The sequence below is a fragment of the Salvelinus namaycush genome, chromosome 30 (genome assembly GCF_016432855.1).
Source record: "Salvelinus namaycush isolate Seneca chromosome 30, SaNama_1.0, whole genome shotgun sequence".
In the NCBI taxonomy this organism is placed as follows: Eukaryota; Metazoa; Chordata; class Actinopteri; order Salmoniformes; family Salmonidae; genus Salvelinus; species Salvelinus namaycush.
In genome coordinates this window covers 14,958,707-14,984,039 of record NC_052336.1, presented here as the reverse complement: position 1 = coordinate 14,984,039, position 25,333 = coordinate 14,958,707, and the positions used below count along the sequence as shown (strand labels likewise).

At 43.7% G+C, this 25,333-nt stretch overlaps 2 protein-coding genes across 2 annotated transcripts; both read left to right on the top strand.

Annotated features, from left to right (window-relative positions):
- The first annotated feature begins 4,422 nt into the window (after positions 1 to 4,422).
- Positions 4,423 to 10,934, top strand: LOC120025021 (glucose-fructose oxidoreductase domain-containing protein 2-like). The gene is made up of 3 exons (XM_038969450.1): positions 4,423 to 4,647; positions 7,738 to 8,103; positions 9,001 to 10,934. The coding sequence occupies exons 2-3, from the start codon at positions 7,851 to 7,853 to the stop codon at positions 9,921 to 9,923; spliced, it is 1,176 nt and encodes a 391-aa protein (XP_038825378.1). The 5' UTR covers positions 4,423 to 4,647; positions 7,738 to 7,850; the 3' UTR covers positions 9,924 to 10,934.
- An 826-nt stretch (positions 10,935 to 11,760) lies between these two features.
- On the top strand, positions 11,761 to 15,748 carry LOC120025298 (mitogen-activated protein kinase kinase kinase kinase 4-like). The gene is made up of 3 exons (XM_038969788.1): positions 11,761 to 12,216; positions 14,474 to 14,938; positions 15,118 to 15,748. Exons 1-3 carry the CDS (start codon positions 11,973 to 11,975, stop codon positions 15,552 to 15,554), a joined length of 1,146 nt encoding a protein of 381 aa, XP_038825716.1. The 5' UTR covers positions 11,761 to 11,972; the 3' UTR covers positions 15,555 to 15,748.
- Positions 15,749 to 25,333: the final 9,585 nt, after the last annotated feature.

Below are 25,333 nucleotides of genomic sequence, written 5' to 3'. Positions count from 1 at the left end.
GCATAACTATAGTTATTAGATAGCTATCATGGACATGTCACCTAATGTACAGACAGCTATTTGACCAAATGATCAGGGGTAGTATCTACCATCATTTCTATTAATTTGACATTCACACACTCACACCCTCTTTCAAACATGATTATTTGGGCAAGTTATCAGGGGTAGTAACTCTTTATATTACACAAACACCTCATTGGCTAGGTCAGCTAGCCACATCTAGCACAAGCTCACTACTAAACTGACAATCCTACTGTCGTGGACACTTGTCTCCAAGCAGCATTTTTTTGTGTCAAAAAGACACGGTTTTGAGGACACTGCGAAAATGATTCTCTCCATGTGTCCAACCGCATTCGACAGTCTGCAAAAGATACCTGCATCAGTATAGTTGCCTTGCTGCATAAAATGTAATGCTGCATAGTGGCAAAGCACTGTCGGTGTGTTCGAAACGTAATCCGTCTGTAGCCCTCCCCTACGCAGCGAACAGAAATATTATTTCGGTGAAGCTCCCAATACATCAAGACCCACATCTCACGCCATTGGCCGTTTGATAGCCAATGGGCTCTCAGTAACGCTTCCATCGCCGCGTCCTAGGAGAAGCATTCTGCATTCCTCGTCCAAAGCGGCAAAGTAGCTAACTAGCTACCGTCGGAGAACGACAGTGAGCTAAATAACATGCTATATGTAAATTGAGCACACTCGCTAACGAATTAGATCAATTCTACTCGTAATCCTCTGTTTTTTTAGATACAAAACTACAGTTATGCTGGTGATGGGACTGCCTCGCTCTCCCCACTTTGTCTGTATAACGTTAGTTGCACTGTGTCCTGCTACCAGGTCCCCTAAGGCAAGTTAAAAAAAAAAAAAATTTAACTAGGCAAGTCAGTTAAGAACAAGTTCTTATTTACAATGACTGACTAGCCCGAACCAAACCCTAACGACAATTGTGCGCCACCCTATCACAGCCAGTTGTGATACAGCCTGGAAACGAAACAAGGTCTGTAGCGACGCCAATAGCACAGGCCCTGGAAAGAGGTTGATAACAATGATGTACATATGTCTGTTTAATAAAGCTGAATTGGTGATTATCAGTCGATAAATAAAAAAACTTGTCTATTACCACTAAACTTTTTGGTTTTGAATATATGAATATGTTAATTATCTGCCAATCAGCTGTCCCCTGTGTCTTCCCCTTAGGAGAATACTTAAGACTTGTGTGAGAAGAAACTTATTGGAGCGAGAAGTAGGTGAAGGCTCAGTGATTCATGAAAATAGTTAGAAAATGATTGTCTAGGATTTAATACCCATCATTACAATGGACTTGTATATAATGTAAAATATTACAATAGCTTTTGGTTGATTGACAAGTCGGAGAGTGCTCGCTTGCACATCACTTCAGAGGTAATTCACCTACGAGAGAGTGCTCTCAATAGGCCTACTTGCAGGGGACTTAGTGAATTGGGGGGCCATTTAAAAAAATGCTGCTGAGGGGCCCCACTAACCCAAAATTCAACAAAAATATGATTGTGGGGGGGTAGAGGCAGTTTATAAGGTAAAGGTAGAGGAGTGAAATTATATGCTGTATGTTATTTTCTTCCAGAATGGATTTTTTAAATTAAGAGTGAGTGCTTTCAAAAGGAGTCGTAAGGGCAGAGGTGGAGGTGTATATCGAAAGCTATATCAGTGACCTTGATGGGTCATATGACTACAAAAGTCTAAATACACAACCACTTAATTTTTACTGTGAACGACACACAGCAAGAGGAAAGTCGACACGGCAGCCACAGGACACCACGGCAAACAGCTGTAAGGTCTATGTGTCCATTGACATCAACAATGGGCCCACCTCAAAACTGTGTATCAGAAAGATGCTGGAGCACAAGAGCCATGAGAATTCCCACTCTTAGAATGTGACAAACCGCATCCACCCAGACCTGGTCACATATATTGAGATCTTGTCTCTTCAATGCAAGGCATGCCACGAAATTGCCAACAGTACCATGAACCAAAAGAATCGAATGAAGACCCTGGACAGGCATCATGAAAATGACTCCTAGAGTGTTGACTCGCTTGTGAAACCAGACCTTAAGAGAGTACAATGTCTCAATCAGCCTCTCTGCAGAGCAACAGATCAATCACTGTTGATTATGATAATTATGATAATGATTATGACCATAATGCCCTTTAAATGTAAGAGCTGTTTGACAAGACTGCATGGAATTTCATCCTGCTTTGGTGGGATGGAGTTTTGGCCTGACTAGTGACATCACCAGGCGGTAAATTAGTTAACAGACCAATAAGAAATAAGACCAACCTTTCTGACGATAACAGCTAATTTTCAGTTTTCTCCTCCACAATCAGACCAGTCCGACAGTCCTAGCTAAATTCTTGCTTGAGAAATCGCTCTTTGCTAAGAATTTTGTTTTCTTTTTGACCATTTTAATTGAAAACAATCACAGTAAGGTACTTAATTTTTCCCCAGGTCAGAAATTATTTGATATTGAGATACAAATGGCTGCATTGGACCTTTAACCTCAACCTCCTTAACCTAACATTATTTTAACCAATTCGGAAATAGATCATGACTTGACTATTTATCTGCATAAAATATCCCATATCATACATCTAACTCTCCATTTGACCACATCCAGCTCAGGTAATATATTGGCCTACTCTGCTAACTCCTCCTGCCCTCCCTCATCTTCACTGACCTCACTCCCACTTGGACCCTCTACATATGGGAAAACCGAAATGCTGCCAACAGCACAGTCCTGTTGCAGCACTCGTGACAAATGGATTCAATATTCAAGTTAAGGTTATTGGAAACACATCATAGCATGTATGACTAACTTTATTTTCCCAGAGGGAACTTAATTTGGGGTGTCAGATACATCAAGCACACTTCAATTTAAAAACACACATAACAGAGTATTATTACAATCAGAACTAGTCACACTATAGTCACACTATGAAAATAGATATTTGATAAAAGAATACGCTATCTAATATCACAGCTTAGGCTACATTTTATTATATAATAAGCCCTTTGGGGGGGCGGGGGGGGGGGGGTGAGAGACAAGTATTTTAAGATAGGCCTAAAACTACTTTCTTTGTTACTTTGTTCTGTTTTGGGCAGCCCTGGCATGGTCTGCCAGCAGTTTCCCACCTGGATCTTGACTGGTGCCTTTGCCTTGGTGTGGGCAAGACACAGCTTTTTATGAGGTGGCAGAGACAGGCAGTTGACACCGGAGGTGGTTGACCTCTTATTCCAGTGGGGTAGTATCCAATTGGCATTGACAGTTTGTCCAATGTGCAGACTTTAAAAGGGGAAATCAGAAGTTGCTACAGTACATCCATTTTAGGACAAATTAATTATATTTATCCATTGATTATTGAAGAATATAACTTATAAATGCCTTATGAGCTTAGTTCAACTGTCCCATCAGAACCCAAAATACAAGCTGTTTTACTCCGTTTGTAAACAAACACTATATAGCCTCAAAACATGGTTAAAACTATAATTTTGATATCATGGATGGTCAGTCCTTGCATCCATAGCGCTATCTATGAATCTGAGATCAGTTATGTTTCTCCAGGCCCATCCCTCAGCTTTTCACCATACCAGGGGCAGGGAGGACACTGTGTTATTGGTTCTACTGCTGATTGACATGTCTTGGAATGATAAAAAAATATATATATATACCCCGTCATTGATGGAAACATAAATGTCAAAATGGCATTAATATAATAACTGTAATACTTTTGTATGCATGCCATGCATCACAATATTTCAGAATTAACATTTACCATTAGGTCGACTTCCTATTACCTTTCATGATACTGGTGCGTGCTGTTTTATATGTAACGACATGCACACGCTATTGAACTAAAAGTGTACAGACATTTTGTAATTTCAGAGTAACACATCATAGACAGATACATTATAGTAACTAGCTACCTTACTGAGTTGTCTTCACATTCTTCCAGTGTAGGCTACTATTCAGTCTGTCAAAGTCGCCAGTTTTTTTTATTGATTTCATGAAGTGCAACGCAGCATACCAATGTGTGTACGTCTTTGACAATGTCAATGATGCAACTTAAGCTCTATTTTTGAATCTGAAAACAAGCAATTCTACTTGTAAACCATATCTAATTCGTTAGCAAGCTTCCTTAATTTACATGTAGCGTGGCATTTAACTCGCTGTCAGTCAATCGAACTAGCTGGTTGGACGCGGCACTGCTGCAGGCAGACTGCTTCTCCTCGAAGGCTCGAACGCGGTGGTGAAAGCATTGCTGAGAGCCCATTGGCTATCGAACGGCCAATGGCGTGGGTCTTGATGGCTTGGGAACCAGTCCGGGCGTTGCTCAGATGAACGTGACTGGAATTTTGTCTCTCGGACAACACTGCGCAAACTCATCAGGACAACTTCGTGAAGAAAGACGGATGCTGTGTGAACGCCCAAAGTGGATGCCCAAAGTGAACCTCGAAAAGTATACTGAGAACAGAATACAGAAGTGTGAATAACTTGAGAGTCTTGCTCTGATACCATTAACTTTTTACCTGAATGTGAATGGTGAGTCTCGTTGCCACCGATTAAACGGCCACTGGGAGTCTGACCGAGGCGGGGAACGTCATCACATCAGCAGGTAACGTTACACGGCATAGCCTCCTAACAATCAGCGGAACAAAAGTCATCTAGCTAAACGAAGTTACCCCAGCTAAACCACCAAAATATATCCTAGTCACAAGAGTGGTTATAAAGATCTCATCGATTTTCTAAATCCTTATCCAGAACCCCTGGGCTTCTGCCTTCCCAGCCACTGGTTTGTTAATGTTAGCTAACAAGCTAACCTATGTGAACAAAAATTATCGCAACAATTAACGATTTTACCGAGTTACAGTTCATATAAGGAAATCAATCAATTGAAATAAATTTGGACCTAATCTATTAGTTTCACATGACTGGGGATACAGATATGCATCCATTGGTCACAGATACCTTAAAGAAAAAGGTAAGGGGGTGGATCAGAAAACCAGTCAGTATTTGGTGTGACCACCATTTCCCTCATGCAGCAAGATGCATCACATTCACATAGAGTTGATGAGACTGGTGATTGTGGCCTGTGGAATGTTGTCCCAATCATTTCTGATGGCTGTGCGAAGTTGCTGGATATCAAATAAAATGTTATTTGTCACATACACATGGTTAGCAGATGTCAATGCGAGTGTAGCGAAATGCTTGTGCTTCTAGTTCTGACAATGCAGTAATAACCAACGAGTAATCTAACCTAACAATTCCACAACTACTACCTTATACACACAAGTGTAAAGGGATAAAGAATATGTACATAAAGATATATGAATGAGTGATGGTACAGAACGGCATAGGCAAGATGCAGTAGATGGTATCGGGTACAGTATATACATATGAGATGAGTAATGTAGGGTATGTAAACATAAAAGTGCATAGTTTAAAGTGGCTAGTGATACATGTATTACATAAAGATGGCAAGATGCAGTAGATGATATAGAGTACAGTATATACATTATATTAAGTGGCATTGTTTAAAGTGGCTAGTGATACATTTTTGATCAATTTCCATTATTAAAGTGAGCTGGAGTTGAGTCAGTATGTTGGCAGCAGCCACTCGATGTTAGTGGTGGCTGTTTAACAGGATATTGTCGGGAACTGGAGCACGCTGTCGTACACATCGATGCAGAGCATCCCAAACATGCTCAATGGGTGACATGTATGTAGGCCATGGAAGAACTGGAACATTTTCAGCTTCCAGGAATTGTGTACAGATCCTTGCCATTGTCATGCTGATACATGAGGTGATATCATCAGGATGAATAGCAGGACAATGGGCCTAAGGATCCTGTCACGGTATCTCTGTGCATTCAAATTGCCATCGATAAAATGCTATTGTGTTTGTTGTCCGTAGCCTATGCCTGCCCATACCATAACCCACCATGGGGCACTCTGTTTACAACGTTGACATCAGAAAACCGCTTGCCCACACGGCTTACACGTCTTCTGCGGTTGTGAGGCCGGTTGGACATACTGCCAAATTCTCTAAAATGATGTTGGAGGCGCATTATGGTAGAGAAATTAACATGACATTTTCTGGCAACAGCTCTGGTGGACATTCCTGCAGTCAGCATGCCAGTTGCATGCTCCCTTAACTTGAGACATCTGTGGCATTGTGTGACAACTGCACACTTTAGTGGCCTTTTATTGTCCCCAGCACAAGGTGCACCTGTTTAATGATCATGACGTTTAATGATCTTGATATGCCACACCGGTCAGGTGGATGGATTATCTTGGAAAGGGAGAAATCCTCACTAACAGGGATTTAAACAAATTTGTGCCCACAATTTGAGAGAAATAAGCTTTTTGTGTGGATGAAAGATTTCTGGGATCTTTTATTTCAGCTCATGAAACATGGGACCAACACTTACATGCACTAACATGTTGCGTTTTATATTTTTGTTCAGTCTGGATTTGGTTCTGCCTAGCCCTATGTCATGACTCTCAGTTCCATTACACATAATACGAGTAATTGTACAAAGGCATCTTCTGTAGAGGGAAGTTTTGTTAAGATCCCCGTCACGCGGTCTGAACATTAACATGCATCGCTTGCGGTAAGGTTTTGGAAGCATATGGACCTTTCATATCAGCAAGAAATAATTTTCAGAAAACAAAAGTTTACATTTATACACACCTTGATAGGGTTAGTGTTCCCACACTGCCATATCTCAATGTTACAGCGCTTGTTTACGGAAAACAGACTGAAGACAAAAGCTGACCACCTGTGCAAATTAGCAATCTAGCATGCTCCGAACACCTGTGTGTAAGCATAACTTGAAGTGTAGTTTGGTAGGATGGAAGCACCCATAGCTGTATGGAACTGTGCAAAACTGCTATAGTAAGTGTATCTTCTTTATCTGAAGGATTGTTTCTCGCTGATGAGTGATGAGGGCCATATCGCAAGCGATGATTTGACGTTTCCAAACGTTAAAACACAGAGTCGGGGTTGTAGTTCACACAAGGCAGTCTGGGGTAAAGCTAATGGCTGAGAACTGTAGGGAGTTTGAGAGCTATGATTCTGCTTATCTCACACATGCATAAGTAGCAGTCTTTGCTGTTCTATAGTGTAAACTACTTGGTTATCAGCCATAGAACCATAGGTATGAATATCAAATTGTTTTTGAGAATAAGTTTCAACTAACCTGGTATTGGCGACACTATCCTCGTTCTCGATTCGGCAAAACATGTATCTTCAAAAATGTCCAGTTGCAGGTGGTGCGTTTTGAATTTCGAAAATGCTCCGTTGTTAAAATGAATAAATGTTTTTCTCCATGAAGTAATCTAACAATATGTACGCCGCCATCTTGTCTATTTCAAATCTTCTCTCACTGATCGAGACATGAGTGTCATCATGACATGCGACACTTTGGGGTGGACCCGTCTATCTCAGTCAATACCAGGTTAGTTGAAAAACCTCTGGCAACGTTTTCTATAGGCAAACCTGTAACTCGCAGTAATGGATACCAAAAATCTTTGGTTAAATCACATCTGGTCTAAAAATCTGTAGCTAATGTGTAGATAGTTGGACAGAGGAGCAGGTAGTCGTGGACGTTCGTAATCGTGCAATACATGTAAAAGTAAAACAACGTTTAGTCTCTCCATTGTACATAATAATAATTCTAAAACATTTTCCTTGTGTTGCCAGGCAACAGCAGACACTACCACTGTGAGAGAAGAGTGGTGGGAGTAGGACGACGTTGGGATGCTTGCGTGTCTGTGTGGTGCAGGCCAGACATACAGTGAAGAGGAGTGGCAGCAATGTTGCCTGGTGTTGGTGTGTTTGGCACAGGGAGTACGGCACGGGTGCTAGTTCCATTGCTGCGGGGGGAAGGGTTTGAGGTACATGCGCTCTGGGGGAGGAGCGAGGAGGAGGCAAGCTCCCTGGCGCAGGAGCTGGGCATTCCGTTTCACACCAGCCAATCGGACGATGTCTTATTGCACCCTGATGTTGACCTGGTCTGCGTCTACATCTCACCCCCACTCACACGGCAGATTGCCGTCAAAGCCCTGGGTAAGACAACACAAATGCACGCACGCTTGTACACGCACACACACAGTTGGGTTCTATGGTGTCCAGCCCCACCCAGAAAGTGTGGCAGACTGGGGCTCTTTCCTGACTCTGCCCTGTGGGAGAGCGTGGGTAATCGCAGTAACAATCCCAGTGTTTACACCACAAACATTGGTTACAATGCCTACACAACGCTCAGCCAATACACAGAATACTCTTACACAAATACTTGACGAGGCTGTAGGGAAGCAAAGCTTCTACAAACTTACATAAACAGTACAGTCTCTGAAAACTCATACTGGGTGCATTCCTCTTCTAATCTGTCTGGACTCATACCTCACTCCCCCCATCTCCCTCTCTCCCTTTCCATGGCTGAGGCTCTTTTTTCCTCTCTCACTACATCCCTTCTCTTAGTCTCTATTGAGCCCTCTCTGGCTTTCACTGTATTCTGATTGATTTACAATAGTTGCCTATAAGCTTTAACTGAATCGTGAGTTTTGAGGTACTAGTAGGTTATGTCAAAGGAGGTGACCATCTTATCTGGGTGAATTCCTGAGCTGTGACCTCAGCTTCCTGCTTTAGTTTCTGCTTCCTGAGAGTGTCTCCACCAACCGGAAAGTACCTCCCTCCTCTGGGGGAGGAAGGTGCTGTGTGTGTGTGTGTGTGTGTGCGGCAGAGAGGTCTGGACAGTATGTTCTTCCTCCCACTAAGTTGGTCGAATGGTGGAATTCCTGTGTTGGGTGGGGCTTTAAGGTCAGGGCTGAGGTTATATTTGCATATAGACACACACACACACAGTTAATAAATAGTGCCACAACCTACATACACACATGGTGGATGTTGAAGCATAGAGGTGTTTTCAGGAACACCTCTCACACTCTCTCTCTCTCTCTCTCTCAGGGATAGGTAAGAATGTGGTATGTGAGAAGGCTGCTACCGCTGTGGACGCGTTCAAGATGGTGACTGCGGCGCGGTACTACCCCCAGTTGCTGAGCATTGTGGGTAATGCTCTACGCTTCCTCCCAGCGTTCGTAGCAATGCGGCAGCTGCTGGCAGAAGGATATGTGGGTGAGCTGCAGGTGTGTGATGCCCGTGTCTATGGCCCCAGTCTGCTCGATCAATCATACGGCTGGACCTGCGAGGAGCTGATGGGGGGTGGCGGGCTCCACACGTTTGGCTCTACCCTCGTGGACCTGCTGAGTCACCTGACGGGAGCACGTGCGATGCGGGTGCACGGCCTTCTCCGGACGTTCGTGCGGCAGAACGGAGCGATCCACGGGATCCGCCGCGTCACCAGCGATGACTTCAGCTTCTTCCAGATGCTGATGGGAGGGTCTGCTTCTGGTAGAGGAGCGGGGACTGGGACTGGGTCAGGAGTGTGCTGCACTGTGACTCTGAACTTCAACATGCCGGGGGCCTTTGTCCACGAGGTGATGGTTGTTGGGTCAGCAGGGAGGCTGATTGCCAGGGGGACAGAGCTGTATGGGCAGCGCAATGGAGGGAAAGGAGAGGAGCTGCTGCTAGGGGACAGCGGAGGGATGGGACAAGAGGTCAAGGATGTCCCCCTGCCACACCTGCGGGGGCTAGGCTCCATGGTTACGGCTCTAAAATATGCTTTCCAGGCACAGAAGGAGCGTCGGTCGTGGGCGCGGGGGCCGGTTGCTATGGCGTCGACGTTTGAGGATGGGCTGTACGTGCAGACGGTGGTGGAGGCGGTGAAACGGTCAAGCCGCAGCGGAGAGTGGGAAAGTGTGGAGGTCATGACACAGGAACCAGATCCCAACCAAAACCTCTGTGAGGTGCTGCAGATAAACAAGAACTGAGTACTCGTTTATATACACACACACTAATATAAATTACCTACAGACAGCTTCTATGGCCTGTCTTGAGGAGACTGTCCCCTATCAACCACTACCCTGTGTCTGGCGACCTCTTCCGTGCATCAGGGCCACACTCAAAGCCACAGCATCCTGCCCTGCAAGAACCCACAGCCAGGCAGACTGGTGGGCACACCTTCTACTGGATGTGAACTCTTCTTCTCAGAGTTTTTGTGTGTGCATGCCTGTGTGCGTTTTTACATTTTCCAGACAATCCGACCCTAGTTCACCTTAACGACACACATTCCTATCAAATTAGTGAACACCTTGAAGGAGGAAGTGTTTAGTATTCATGCTACAGTTTCTCACTGTGCCTCACTACTTCTGCCGATGAAAGAAATGTTTGGAGTTGTTCACATACATGTCACAGATTAAATGTTGGATTTTCTCTTACACAAATGTGTATTATACACATAAAAAACAGTTACTTTTAAATAGTAACTTACTAACTCAAGAATTTCATTTAAAAAATCGAACTTTACATCAGACTGCCATCACAGCAGTTACTCATATGCAACCCCCCTTGACTTTCAGTTAATTATTATTTGATATGTTTTTGTATTTTTTTATTATTGATTGTTGATCTAATTTTCCATATCAGCATCTCCTGTATTGATAAAATGCTACTACAACCCTGTGCTGTGTACAAGCCTGTGAATAGAATGTGTCTGACTATATGGTGGAAAGACTACTGTATTTATTTCATTTTTACTTTTGCGTTTTTACTAAGGCTATTTTATTTAAGTAGTATGTGTTCTGCAAGTGGAAATGTCTGATAAGCTATAAGAAGTTTGTTAATGGATATTTATATTTTGTTTTAAGTTATTTCAGTTTTACTTGGTGTTATCACTGTTAGACACAATACCTGTGATTTTGTTTTCAGTGGAGGGGACAGAGGCTGTGAAAACATACCGTGCACTCCTGTCACCTCCCAAGTTAATAAATATCTGACTAGTATTGCTGCCTCCGTGCTTGTTTAATTTACTCAGACGTGAGGATTTTCAAAAATTACTGATAAAATGTAAATGTCTTCCAGTAGTGTAAAGTAATCCACACAACACAATGTTAATTGAATGATAGCTCCAATCTTCCCCTATGAATTGGGGTCTCATTCAAATGTTGGATGTACAATTAGACTGCCCAAAAGTGCATTGCATCACAATGTAGCTAATTTAGACGGGTTTGGGGTTTCAATACTCTGCTGCAGGCTTTCGATGAAAACTGCAAATACTATAGGTGGCAGCAAAACGCCTGTTAGTGTCATTTTCCAGCATTCAAGCAATTCGCAATCATTAAGGTATAATGCATACACTATTCGATTTGCCACGAATTCGTCATGTTTTGCCGTCCCAGACAAGTTGTCATGATCGGGGTAAAATCCTCTGAATTTGGCCTAGGATCATATGAACTTGGGTTAGGATCAGAACAGCCGGGACTCGCATAGTTTGAGCGGGTCAAGGACGCACCGATAATGGCTGTTTTGTTCTCCAGACCCCTGGCAGATGTCCCGAAAATGTTCAATTTTGGTTGTGCATCTTGTAGCATAAGCAGTGCTATGACGCGATTGGGCAAGGATTGCTGTCAGTTTTCCGCATGTGACACCAAAATGAAGACAAAACTAAAACTGCTTTTTTTCAATAAAAATCCCTGATAACGCTTGTAGGCGACGTTAGCTAGCTAAGCGCATGTGCACAAATACATCATCGGGTCTAACCGTCGACTCGCGGCTACTTTATAACGTTTCAGAAATGTCGTGACCCGGAAGTACTTATTGGGGTCGCTGACGAGACGTCTATTAGTTACCACAACCACAAAGTCAAAAGGGCTATATCGTACAAATTCATTAAAAAAAATGTGGTCTTCATTTAAGGTTAGCAGTTTGCTTACGGTTAGGTTTAAAACCACAATTTAATAAGATAAATTCTATAAATAGGCGAGCTTTATGACATTGAGGCTGTGGTAACTAGTGAGGACCGACGAGACGTTTATGTGAAGATGGCGCCTAGAAAGCGAAGTGTCGTTTGGTCTTTTTTCAGAGCAGTAGACGAGAAAAAAGTGACTTGTCTGCTGTGTTTGGAGACCGTCCTTCATTGCGGCCACACCACGAACATGCTAAGGCATTTGCGTAGCAAACACCTGAACGAGTATAGTAGCGCAGTAGCATCAAAAGATAGGCGGTCTGTGGCGGCGGACGACAACAGTCAACCAATGATGATTAGCAGTGAAGACTACTGTGACGGTATGATTTGATATTATGTGGAGACGTTATCATACTCGAATATCAGGTTTTGCGAATGTGAAGTGTATCATACTTTCATTCGTCAACCCACGCGTGATACACATACGGTGTTTAGTTATTCAGTCGAAATATTTATATTGTGCTAGCCCAGATGCTTAACCAGCTAGCACACATTTGTACCATAGGCCGGGCTAGCTATGTTAACGTCCCCCATATCCAAGTGTTACTTGTCTCGGGTCACAGCGGAAAGACTGGTTGCAAAGTTTGGTTGACTTCCTAATGTGTGTGTCTTGATCATGGCCTAAAGGCAGTGTTTACCCTATATTAATTTAGCAGCGGTGGGTAATTGTTGCTGCCAAAAATGTAATTAGTTTATATAAATATTTCTGCCGAGCCGCACTTTTAAATAGATAGTCGTTAGCTCAATGGCTGGACATCTATGTGAAGACCTGGTATGCTAGCTGAGCCAGTCGCACTAAATATAAACGAATGGAATGCTGCTTACCAACTAGCTATATTATGCTGCACACACAATACTGAATGCTTCCACCAAAAGTTAGCTAGCTTGTAACGTTAGCGGCTATGCTGTCTGTGTCCGGAATCAGCTGTTGCTGACCCAACGTTACAATGTAGTGATCGTGGAGAAACATGCTGATCTACGAATTGATTTGTGATAACATCCCTTATTACTTTTGGGGCAGCATGTCTGCAACTGTAGGTTAATTAAACAAGCCAAGCAGTGTTGCCAAGTTTAGTAAAAATGTCTAACCCAATGACCTCTGAAAACGCGCCCACAAGGCCTGAAAATGATCCCCAAAATGTTGTTTTGCAGCGTCAGAGGAGTTGCCTCATTTATCCACGAAACCCTTTTCCATAACTTTATCGAGCGAATTAAGGAATATCAACGTAGGGTAAGAAGCAATAATTATTCTTTTAATGTGAAACCGATTTTTGCAAGTTAAGAATGTAGCAAGAGAAAATAAATCGCCCTTATTAAACTCAATATTATTTTCTATTAATGGATGTCGATTTTAAATTGTTTTGACTGCTATGATTTAACAATAAGGCCCAAGGAGGTGTGGTATATGGCCAATAGGGCTGTTCTTTGGACGTATCCCTTAGCCATGGTATATTGTCCATATACCACAAACCCCCAAGGAGCCTGATTGCTATGTCCTTTTTTTGTTTTTGTCATTCCCATGGCTTTCAACCACTCAGCATTCAGGGCTCAAACCCTGTAGTTATGCATGTGCATACCGATCTCAACAAACCATTTCTGTATGGACCTCGTTTTGTGCATGTGGGCATTGTCATGCTGAAACAGGAAAGGGCCTTCCCCAAACTGTTGCCACAAAGTTGGAAGCACAGAATTGTCTAGAATGTCATTGAATGCTGTAGCGTTAAGATTGCCCTTCACTGGAACTAAGGGGCCTAGTTAAAAAATAATAAAAATTTAAAAAACAGCCCCAGACCATTATTCCTCCACCACCAAACTGTACATTTGGCACTATGCATTGGGGCAGGTAGCATTCTCCTGGAATCCGCCAAACCAATATTAGTCCGTCGGACTGCCAGATGGTTAAGTGTGGTTCATCACTCCGGCGACTGTTTCCACTGCTCCAGAGTCAAATGGCGGTGAGCTTACACCATTCCAGCCGACGCTTGGCATCACGCATGGTGGTCTTAGGCCATGGAAACCCATGTCATGAAACTCCCAACAAACAGTTCTTGTGATGACTTTGCTTCCAGAGGCAGTTTGGAACTCGGAAGTGAGTGTTGCAACCTAGGATAGAGGATTTTTATGAGCTACGCGCTTCAGCACTCGGCGGTCCCGTTCTGTGAGCTTGTGTGGCCTACCACTTCGTGGATGAGCCGTTGTTGCACATAAACGTTTCCACTTCACAATAACAGCACTTACAGTTGACCAGGGCAGCTCTAGCAGGGAAGAAATTTGACGAATTGACTTGTTGGAAAGGTGGCATCCTATGACGGTGCCACGTTGAGTAAGGCCATTCTACTGCCAATGTTTGTCTATGGAGATTACATGGCTGTGTGCTAGATTTTATACACCTGTCAGCAATGGGTGTGGCTGAAATAGCTGAATCCACTAATTTGAAGGGATGTCCACATACTTTTGTAGTGTAGCTGTAAGATACGTTAGCTAGCAACACATTTTAGGTGAATGGTTGTCAGACAGTCCTCAGTGGAGTAACTTATTTTTTTGTAAAAACATTTTTTGCTGGTCTGTTTGTTTCAGTGGAGGTAGCACTAGAGGAGCAGCCCCCAGAGCAGGCAGCCTCAGTGAGTGACGCAGACATCGCAAGCGCCATCAATGGCATCCTGAAGGCAGCAGAGGATCATGCTGTGGTCCGAGACAGCGGGGCTGGGATTGTGAGCCAGGGCAGTGCAGGGGCCACACCATCCGGCCGGAAGTGGAGCTCCGTGTGGACGCACTACGAGCGGTTGGAGGAGCAGAACCGCGCGCTTTGTCTGATCTGCAATGAGAAGATCCAGCACCAGAGCAGCACCAGCAACCTGCTGCGCCACCTCTCCAAGAGACATCCAGATGCCTTTGCTCGCCTGGAGTGCCACATCAAGAAACAGAAGAACAGCGGTGTCCAGAAAACATTGCGCGGAGACAGCAACTCGGGCCCCAAACACACCAACCTGTCAAGGAGAATTGGAGAGGTTGCACTGAAACAAAGCCCAGGGAAATTTCCAGGTAGGTCTGATGACTGTATATATGTGAATGTGTGTTGCTCAAATTGATCCCAAAATACTGTATTATTCTGTATTCGAAGAACTGATGCTCATACGTGTTAATTTATGAAATTACATCATTTAGAGATCCTGAGCTCTTGATTTCATGCGGTCTTTCTTGTCTCCACTCTCACACTGTAGATGCATTTGATATGATGGGAGCATGTGAGGGGGAGGTGCGTGTGTTGGAGCGGGAGCGTGAGCTGACGGAGGCCTTGAGGAGGGCTCAGCAGCAGGAGGCACGGGCGCTGGAGCAGCAGAGGGAGCTCCTGGAGACACTACGTCGGGCCAACACCAGAGAGGCATCTGCAGAGAAGGAGGCCCTGGAGACCCTGAGGAGAAGCCAGGAGCAGGAGGCCCGCTCCCTGCAGAGGGAGAGGGAAGACCTGCAGAGAGAGAGAGTGGAGTTGCAGATGGAGAAGGAAAGGATGCAAAGAGAGAGGGAGGAGCTGGAGTGCTTAAGGGACTCTGGGCAAGAGAGGAGTCCAGTGCAGACAGTGGACCGAACCACTGGGTTATTCCAGGGGGACGTGGTACAGGAACAGGAGGTGACTATGAGGGAAGAGGTTCTTGGTTAGGGGATGTTTCAGTAAGCCAACAGGACAATACTGTAATGTTCAGAAGTTGACCACCTATCCCATCACCATGCATTCAGACTCTAACTCAAACACCTCTCTAAAAGGAGGGAGATGGTGGGTGAATGCACTCTGGAGGGGTGTAGTGATGTAAATACTTAACTTTTTTTTAATGAAAATAAACCTGTACCATGTCATTAAGTTGTGGAGTTTTTAGTTCAGGAGTATAGAAAGTCCTCGTGCAGAAGACCACCTACCATTAAATCATTGTACTATAGAACAAAGTGACACATTTGAGTTAGGAGTATAATATATTTCGTTAATTTAAAACAAATATATATATATATATACAGTACCAGTCAAAAGTTAGGCTACACCTACTCATTCAAGGGTTTTTCTTAATTCTTTCTATTTTCTACATTGTAGAAAAATTGTCAAGACCTCAAAACTATGAAATAACACATGGAATGATGTAGTAACAAAAAAAGTGTCAAACAAATCAAAAGATATTTGAGATTCTTCAAAGTAGCCACCCTTTGCCTAGATAACAGCTTTACACACTCTTGGCATTCTCTCAACTAGCTTCACCTGGAATGCTTTTCCAACAGTCTTGGAGGAGTTCCCACATATGCTGAGGTCTTGTTTGCTGCTTTTCCTTCACTCTGCAGTCCAGCTCATCCCAAACCATCTCAATTGGGTTGAGTTCGGGTGATTATGGAGGCCAGGTCATCTGATGCAGCACTCCATCACTCTCCTTCTTGGTCAAATAGCCCTTACACAGCCTGGAGGTGTGTTACATTGTCCTGTTGAAAAACGAATGATAGTCCCACTAAGCGCAAACCAGATGGGATGGCGTATCGCTACAGAATGCTGTGGTAGCCATGCTGGTTGTGTGCCTTGAATTCCAAATAAACCACCAACAGTGTCTCCAGAAAAGCACCATCAAACCTCCTCCATGCTTCACTGTGGGAACTACACATGCGGAGATCATCCGTTCACCTACTCTTCAGCTCACAAAGACACGGCAGTTGGAACCAAAAATCTAATTCGGACTCATCAGACCAAAGGACAGATTTCCACCGGTCTAATCTCCGTTGCGTGTTTTCTTGGCCCAAGCAAGTCTCTTTTTCTTATTGGTGTCCTTAGGTAGTGTTTTCTTTGCAGCAATTTGACCAGGAAGGCCTGATTCACACAGTCGATGTTGAGATGTGTCTGTTACTTGAACTCTGTGAAGCATTTGTTTGGGCTGCTGTTTCTGAGGCTGGTAACTCTAATGACCTTATCCTCTGCAGCAGAGGTAACTCTGGGGCTTCCTTTCTTGTGGCGGTCCTCGTGAGAGCCAGTTTCATCATAGCGCTTGATTGTTTTTGCGACTGCACTTGAAGAAACGTTCAAAGTTCATAATTTTCTGGGTTGACTGACCTTCAAGTAATGGACTGTCATTTCGCTTGGCTTATTTGAGATGTTCTTGCCATAATATGGGCTTGGTCTTTTACCAAATCGGGCTATCTTCTGTATACCACCCCTACCTTGTCACAACACAACTGATTAGCTCAAAATGTATTAATTTATGGAATTTCTTAACTTTTTAAGAAGGCACACCTGTTAATTGAAATGCATTCCAGGTGACTACCTCATGAAGCTGGTTGAGAATGCCAAGAGTGTGCAAAGCTGTCATCAAGGGGAAGGGTGGCTACTTTGAAGAATCTCAAATGTAAAATATACTTTGATTTGTTTATAATGTTTTTAGTTACTAAATGATTCCCTATGTGTTATTTCGTAGTTTTGATGTCTTCACTATTATTCTACAATGCAGAAAATAGTACAAATAAAGTAGGTGTGTCAAGTTGACTGGTACTGTATATGTATATTTATTACAGAATTAAAGTGTACAATCATTACAATTCATACTTTAGTTTCATCTCTGGGAACAGTCCCAACCCCGAACCCTAATCCAACCCCCCTTTCCATCCCAGGAAAATAATCATAGAAGGCTTTAGGTGAAAGGTGCATACATCATGGCATAAAAAAAACCCAGTAATTCTCATTTTAACAGGAAGAAATTAAATGATAGCAGTACAAGTTCTTTCTTAGTCATTATCTGTTTCAACATTTATTTATTTAACAATGTGATGTACTGTATGGGACCGACGCAAACAATTCCTTCACGGTACTTTATTTCCATTAGTCATTTCCATTCATCTCATTGAGCTTTTGGTCAGAACTTGGATGTATTTGCAGCAATTGCTCCCTCTTTAGGCACTGACTGCCTTGTTCTTCCAGAAGAGGGCCAGATCTCGCTTCCATCAGAGAGAATGTGGGTGCTTGAGCTCTGTCCAGTTGTCATGGAACTCTGCTCTGCCCACCGCAGTCTCTTAACACAGATCCACAGGAAGAACCCTGTGGAAAACAGGAAGCAGTGTCATAAACTAGCAGAGCAGAGGTGTATCCGGAGAGCGCAACATTGCTGAATGTTTAGAAAGAAATATACTGTGTAGAACAGCCATACTTGTCTGTGGAGCTCAGCAGTACATTATTGCTATCTGCAGTGTTAGAAATGTAAAATTGCGATGTTCCTGAATAAGCATTATTTAGATTGTATATACGGGATATCTTTCACCCCTATGTTACTTGCTTGTTTTCGCACTCTTATAGAAAGGAAAAATAGAAAATAAAGTATGCCGTTGGCTCCCTCCGATAAGGATGAGAGTTCACCCTTAAGTGAGTTGAGGATGGCGAAGATGTAGAGGATGACGTAGTTGGTGTAGCCAATGGAGAAGAAGCTGTACCCAGGTGAGGCGCAGGTCAGTTCCAGAACACTTCAGGTGATGTTGCGGCTCCACCTCTTCCCCTGTGGCGACGTGACAGAGCGCAGCTTGAGCATCCTTGTGATGACGAAGATGGTGCTGTTGAAGAGCAGGACCACTAACAGGTAAGCCACATCAGAGCCGTACAGCACATCAGTCTTTGATCCAGCACCTGCGTATCAGGGAAAAAGTCCTCCTTAGGGCTATGAAGCAATGCACCAATATGATGTGTTTTGTTAATAAACTCAATTTCTGCTATTCAGCCAATAGAAATCTGTACTGACAGCGGCAACTATGGATACAACCAAAGCAGGAACACCTGAGAGGAGACAGATTGAGGCTTTGGATTTTCAGTTTTCTGTTGGTCTGTACATGTTAATTGTTGACTGTTTAACTGTGGTATCTGTTCTGAAACTGCTGTTCTTACCCCAGCCCAGCAGGCTTGGCTTCAGCACGTAGTGTCTCATGTAGGTATTGTAGACCAGGACCAGCAGCCTGTACGGATGCAGGCCCATCCAGGTGAAGCAGTGTAGTAGTGCAGCAGGGCGGCCATGGCAGGACACAGGCCAGGGGCCATAGGTGCAGGGCCCACAAAGGCCAAACCCACACTGCTCAACAGCAGCAGGTTGAGTAACAGCAGAGATGCTACCAACTGGCGATGTACCAGCATGGCATGGTCAGTAGATTTCCTTCTGAAAGAGAGAAAGATTTTGTGTGTGGTTGTTTGCCATTCATACAAAGACTTATACATAGCTAGACATGACCGCCTCATTAACCTGATAGCTATTGAGGTGAGACAGACAGTACCACCATCAGTGCTTATTCACAAACATTCTCTTGTCAGAGGAGGCTGGTTTGATGTTTTCTTGTATACAGTTGCTCTTGACTTGTAGTGCTGATATTTGGGAGCCTCGGCCATGTACATAGGCTGACGGTACGTGGCCTTCAGATTGCAGACCTGCGTAGGACAAAGGCAAAGCAGCTAGCGAGGTACTCTGTGTCAGCAGTCATGGGCAGCTTAGCTGTATGGAGAAGGATGTGTTTTCTGTATCCATAAGTGTCCATATATCCATGACCTATGAAATGTTTGAGTCCTTCTTGACTGTAATGTGATTGGTGGGTTCAATTTAAGTATTTAAAATGTGTGTGTTTGCTTGATGGGTGTCACTCACGAATGCTGGAGGCAGTGTGTCAGTAAGGTGACGGTGCAGAAGAACACAAGAGGATGGCTCCGCCCACACAGGTGAGCACGCTCAGCGTCCTGGCATGGACCTCACTCAGTTTCACATCAGGGATCTGTGGGAGCAGTGACATCATGCTGCACATAACATTCACAAAGATCTGAGTACCCTAAGACTATCTGCATACCATTTGTATATTACTTTGGCTGTGCGTAGTAAACAAGAAGCGAGTATGGATATTGGAACACAATCTCAATGCATTGACTATTCCTCTCAGGGCAGCATGGCACTATGGTAACTGGAGCTGACTTTTTGACTCTGGAGATATGCAAATGTTGCCCATGAATAGATGTCAGGAAAGGAAATGGCAAACAGTAAGATACAATCTGGAAAGTAATATGAAAAGTAGGATCATCTCACCATGAGGGCAAAAAAGGAGAAGTGGTCACAGCTCCCGTGGCTGATCTTCTAAGACCAGCCACGGGACAGCTGATATCTGTGGGTTTGCACAACCGAACAATTTCTGCACAAACTGTCAGAAACCGTCCCAGGGAAGCTCATCTGTGTGCTCGTCGTCCTCACCAGGGTCTTGACCTTACTGCCGTTAGTCATTGTGTGGAAGCAGGATTAAAAGATTGTTATATTATGAAATAAAGTAAGGTTCTTCGGACTCTCTCTCTCCCTTTCTGTGGCTTCCTGAGAGGAGTCTTTTGAAGCTTGGGCTGGCAACTGATTAAGTGATGGTTAGGCAAAAAAGCTGCTGCTAACAAAGGTGTGGAAATCCTAAAATGCCCCTACTCAACTGTAGCCTATGCTACATGTTATTATGGCTTTATTATAAAGGGGCTTGTGAGGCGTCTGTTTCAACAGTAAATTTACCATGCATTGGATTGCATCTTGGTGCACGGTTTGTTTACAGAAAATGGTGTGCCGGGAAGTGTGGTGGCTCTATTAAATAAAAAATAAAGCGCCGGGGTCTATGATTTCTTAATCCAGCCCTGCCTATGGGGACAGCCGAAGAACGCTTTTACGTTGTAGATCGCACTTTTTTCCCCCAAAGAATGTAGGGAAGACCTGATTATACTCCCCTTGGTTGCAGATACATAGACTTTTATCCCAGTGTAGTCTGTCAGATGAATCTCCACAGCAAGACTGACTCCCTGATCAGGAGAGGTAGTGTTAAGGAGTTGTAAAGGTGTTGGTAGAAGGGATTGGAGAAGGTGTAGTAGAGCTGGGTGAGGTCAAGGGTACAGGTGTTTCAATAGTTTAAGAAAGAGTAGGAGCAGTAGTTTTAGGGGTAGTTGCTATGGAGGTAGGGGAATTAGTAGTGGCTTTTGTCGTGGTAGTGCAATAACCGCTTTTCTCAAAAGAAAATTGAAAAATAGTATAGATGCTATGATATGTAACGGACCTAGGCTTCTAAACAGCATGGTTGCTTCATAAAGTTCCCCTAGTGTGTTGGGATAGGATCAGATATGAACATTTAACAGTATCAACTGCATTTACCTTCGCAAAACTTTATACATGCCTGTAATCGTCCTACATTTTATACCATTAAATCTACACACCAAACCAAAGTGTGTGTGAATGCTAGACCCACCTACCTGGAAAGTCGCAGTTGTATGTGTGTATGTGTATGGATATGTGTGTGTGTATATATATATTTGTGTGTGTATATATGTGTATATGCGTGTGTGTGTATGTGTATATATTGGTGTGTATGTATTTATGTATATATATGTATTTGTATGTGTATATGTGTGTGTATATATGTGTGTGTGTGTGTGTGTGTGTATATGTATGTGTATGTGTGTATGTACAGTGGGGCAAAAAAGTATTTAGTCAGCCACCAATTGTGCAAGTTCTCCCACTTAAAAAGATGAGAAAGGCCTGTAATTTTCATCATAGGTACACTTCAACTATGACAGACAAAATGAGGAGAAAAAATCCAGAAAATCACATTGTAGGATTTTTAATGAATTTATTTGCAAATTATGGTGGAAAATAAGTATTTGGTCAATAACAAAAGTTTCTCTCAATACTTTGTTATATACCCTTTGTTGGCAATGACAGAGGTCAAACGTTTTCTGTAAGTCTTCACAAGGTTTTCACACACTGTTGCTGGTATTTATGTAGAGCAACAATTATTTTTTTCAGATCCGCAGAGTTCTTTGCCATGAGGTGCCATGTTGAACTACCAGTGACCAGTCAGTATGAGGGAGTGTGAGAGCGATGACACCAAATTTAACACACCTGCGACCTTGTAACACTAACGAGTTACATGACACCGGGGAGGGAAAATGGCTAATTGGGCCCAATTTGGACATTTTCACTTAGGGGTGTAGTCACTTTTGTTGCCAGCGGTTTAGACATTGCCAGCGGTTTAGACAAAAGTGTACTCACTTTTGTGATATACTGTATGTGTGTGTGTGTGTATTTATGTATATGTGTGTTTATGTGTGTATATATGTATGTGTTTATGTATATACAGTGGGGAGAACAAGTATTTGATACACTGCTGATTTTATCCCTGATGTCCTTACACAGCTCTCTGGTCTTGGCCATTGTGGAGAGGTTGGAGTCTGTTTGATTGAGTGTGTGGACAGGTGTCTTTTATACAGGTAACGAGTTCAAACAGGTGCAGTTAATACAGGTAATGAGTGGAGAACAGGAGGGCTTCTTAAAGAAAAACAGGTCTGTGAGAGCCGGAATTCTTACTGGTTGGTAGGTGATCAAATACTTATGTCATGCAATAAAATGCAAATTAATTACTTAAAAATCATACAATGTGATTTTCTGGATTTTTTTTTTGATTCCGTCTCTCACAGTTGAAGTGTACCTATGATAAAAAAAATCCAGACCTCTACATGCTTTGTAAGTAGGAAAACCTGCAAAATCGGCAGTGTATCAAATACTTGTTCTCCCCACTGTATGTGTACGTGTATGTGTGTATATATATGTGTACGTGTATATATACACTGCTCAAAAAAATAAAGGGAACACTTAAACAACACAATGTAACTCAAAGTCAATCACACTTCTGTGAAATCAAACTGTCCACTTAGGAAGCAACACCGATTGACAATAAATTTCACATGCTGTTGTGCAAATGGAATAGACAACAGGTGGAAATTATAGGCAATTAGCAAGACACCCCCAATAAAGGAGTGGTTCTGCAGGTGGTGACCACAGACCACTTCTCAGTTCCTATGCTTCCTGGCTGATGTTTTGGTCACTTTTGAATGCTGGCGGTGCTTTCACTCTAGTGGTAGCATAAGACGGAGTCTACAACCCACACAGGTGGCTCAGGTAGTGCAGCTCATCCAGGATGGCACATCAATGCGAGCTGTGGCAAGAAGGTTTGCTGTGTCTGTCAGCGTAGTGTCCAGAGCATGGAGGCGCTACCAGGAGACAGGCCAGTACATCAGGAGATGTGGAGGAGGCCGTAGGAGGGCAACAACCCAGCAGCAGGACCGCTACCTCCGCCTTTGTGCAAGGAGGAGCAGGAGGAGCACTGCCAGAGACCTGCCAAATGACCTCCAGCAGGCCACAAATGTGCATGTGTCTGCTTCTGAGTCTGTCAGAAACAGACTCCATGAGGGTGGTATGAGGGCCCGACATCCACAGGTGGGGGTTGTACTTACAGCCCAACACCGTGCAGGACGTTTGGCATTTGCCAGAGAACACCAAGATTGGCAAATTCGCCACTGGCGCCCTGTGCTCTTCACAGATGAAAGCAGGTTCACACTGAGCACATGTGACAGACGCCGTGGAGAACGTTCTGCTGCCTGCAACATCCTCCAGCATGACCGGTTTGGCAGTGGGTCAAGTCATGGTGTGGGGTGGCATTTCTTTGGGGGGCCGCACAGCCCTCCATGTGCTCGCCAGAGGTAGCCTGACTGCCATTAGGTACCGAGATGAGATCCTCAGACCCCTTGTGAGACCATATGCTGGTGCGGTTGGCCCTGGGTTCCTCCTAATGCAAGACAATGCTAGACCTCATGTGGCTGGAGTGTGTCAGCAGTTCCTGCAAGAGGAAGGCATTGATGCTATGGACTGGCCCGCCCGTTCCCCAGACCTGAATCCAATTGATCACATCTGGGACATCATGTCTCGCTCCATCCACCAACGCCACGTTGCACCACAGACTGTCCAGGAGTTGGCGGATGCTTTAGTCCAGGTCTGGGAGGAGATCCCTCAGGAGACCATCCGCCACCTCATCAGGAGCATGCCCAGGCGTTGTAGGGAGGTCATACAGGCACGTGGAGGCCACACACACTACTGAGCCTCATTTTGACTTGTTTTAAGGACATTACATCAAAGTTGGATCAGCCTGTAGTGTGGTTTTCCACTTTAATTTTGATAGTGACTCCAAATCCAGACCTCCATGGGTTGATAAATTTGATTTCCATTGATAATTTGTGTGATTTTGTTGTCAGCACATTCAACTATGTAAAGAAAAAAGTATTTAATAAGAATATTTCATTCAGATCTAGGATGTGTTATTTTAGTGTTCCCTTTATTTTTTTGAGCAGTGTATATATGTTTTTTTTTACACCCGACATGGCACCGCCCATAGCCAACACATTTGTCAATAATTGTGTTTCTCCAGGTAGCCTGCAGATTAACTTGTACACTAAGAAAAGAGGGTTCCTCAAGGGTTATTTGGGAAGGGTGATAGTTCTATGTTGAACCATAACTCAAAGAACCGTTTCAGCCTTTCAATGGTTCTTTCAGTTCACAAAAGGGTGTTTTGGTCTTTTAGTGATAATTAGAATGTAGGGACGGCGGCTCATTCAAATATTTTGAGGCGTGGTTTCCTCACAGCTCTTTTTGTGCAAACATGAGTGAGGGTCATTCCAGTTTATCTAATCTGTTGTGTTATGCCACTTTACAGTATATGACTATGACCAGTGACCGTGTCTTGAGACTCACTTATGGCCTTCTGTCTATTAAGAACAGTTGACTTAAGTCAGTGGTTCTCAAGTCTCTCCTCCCGAGTGGCGCAGCGGTCTAAGGCACTGCATCTCTGTGCAAGAGGCATCACTACAGTCCCTGGTTCGCATCCAAGCTGTATCACATCCGGACGTAGATGGGAGTCCCATAGGGCGGCGCACAGTTGGCCCAGCGTCGTCCGGGTTTGGCCAGGGTAGGCCGTCAATGTTAATAAGAATTTGTGTTAACTGACTTGCCTAGTTAAATAAAGGTTAAATGTAAAAAATAAAAATAAATGTTATTAAAACTCTTGTTTTTGTGTGTGTTGCAGACTGCACATTCTGAGAGATTTGGGATAAACTTTGCAAGATACTGCATCATTCCCATGAACCTCTGAAGCGCTGCTTTATCCTCTGACTCTGGCATTTCTTGTATTGCTCTGACCTTTTTCGGAGTCTGGTTTCAGGCCTTCTTTGCTTAACACGTGTAATGTAGTGAATTTCTGTCATTCTGATTTTTCACTTGTCCTTATTCAGTTTCAAGTTGATGCTTCTCAGTCTGTCTAGTAGCTGTCTCAGTCTCCGGTCGTGCTGCTCTGTGTCATCACCCCAGACAAGAATGTCATCCATGATGTTTACGACACCTTCCAGACCTTCCAAATGCTGTACCCTCATAGCCTGGTTCCTCTCTAGGTTTCTTTCTAGGGAGTTTTTCCTAGCCACTGTGCTTCTACACCTGCATTGCTTGCTGTTTGGGGTTTTAGGCTGCCTTTCTGTACAGCACTTTGTGACATCAGCTGATGTAAGAAGGGCTTTATAAATAAATTTGATTGATTGTACGAGGCACCTCTGGAACACCT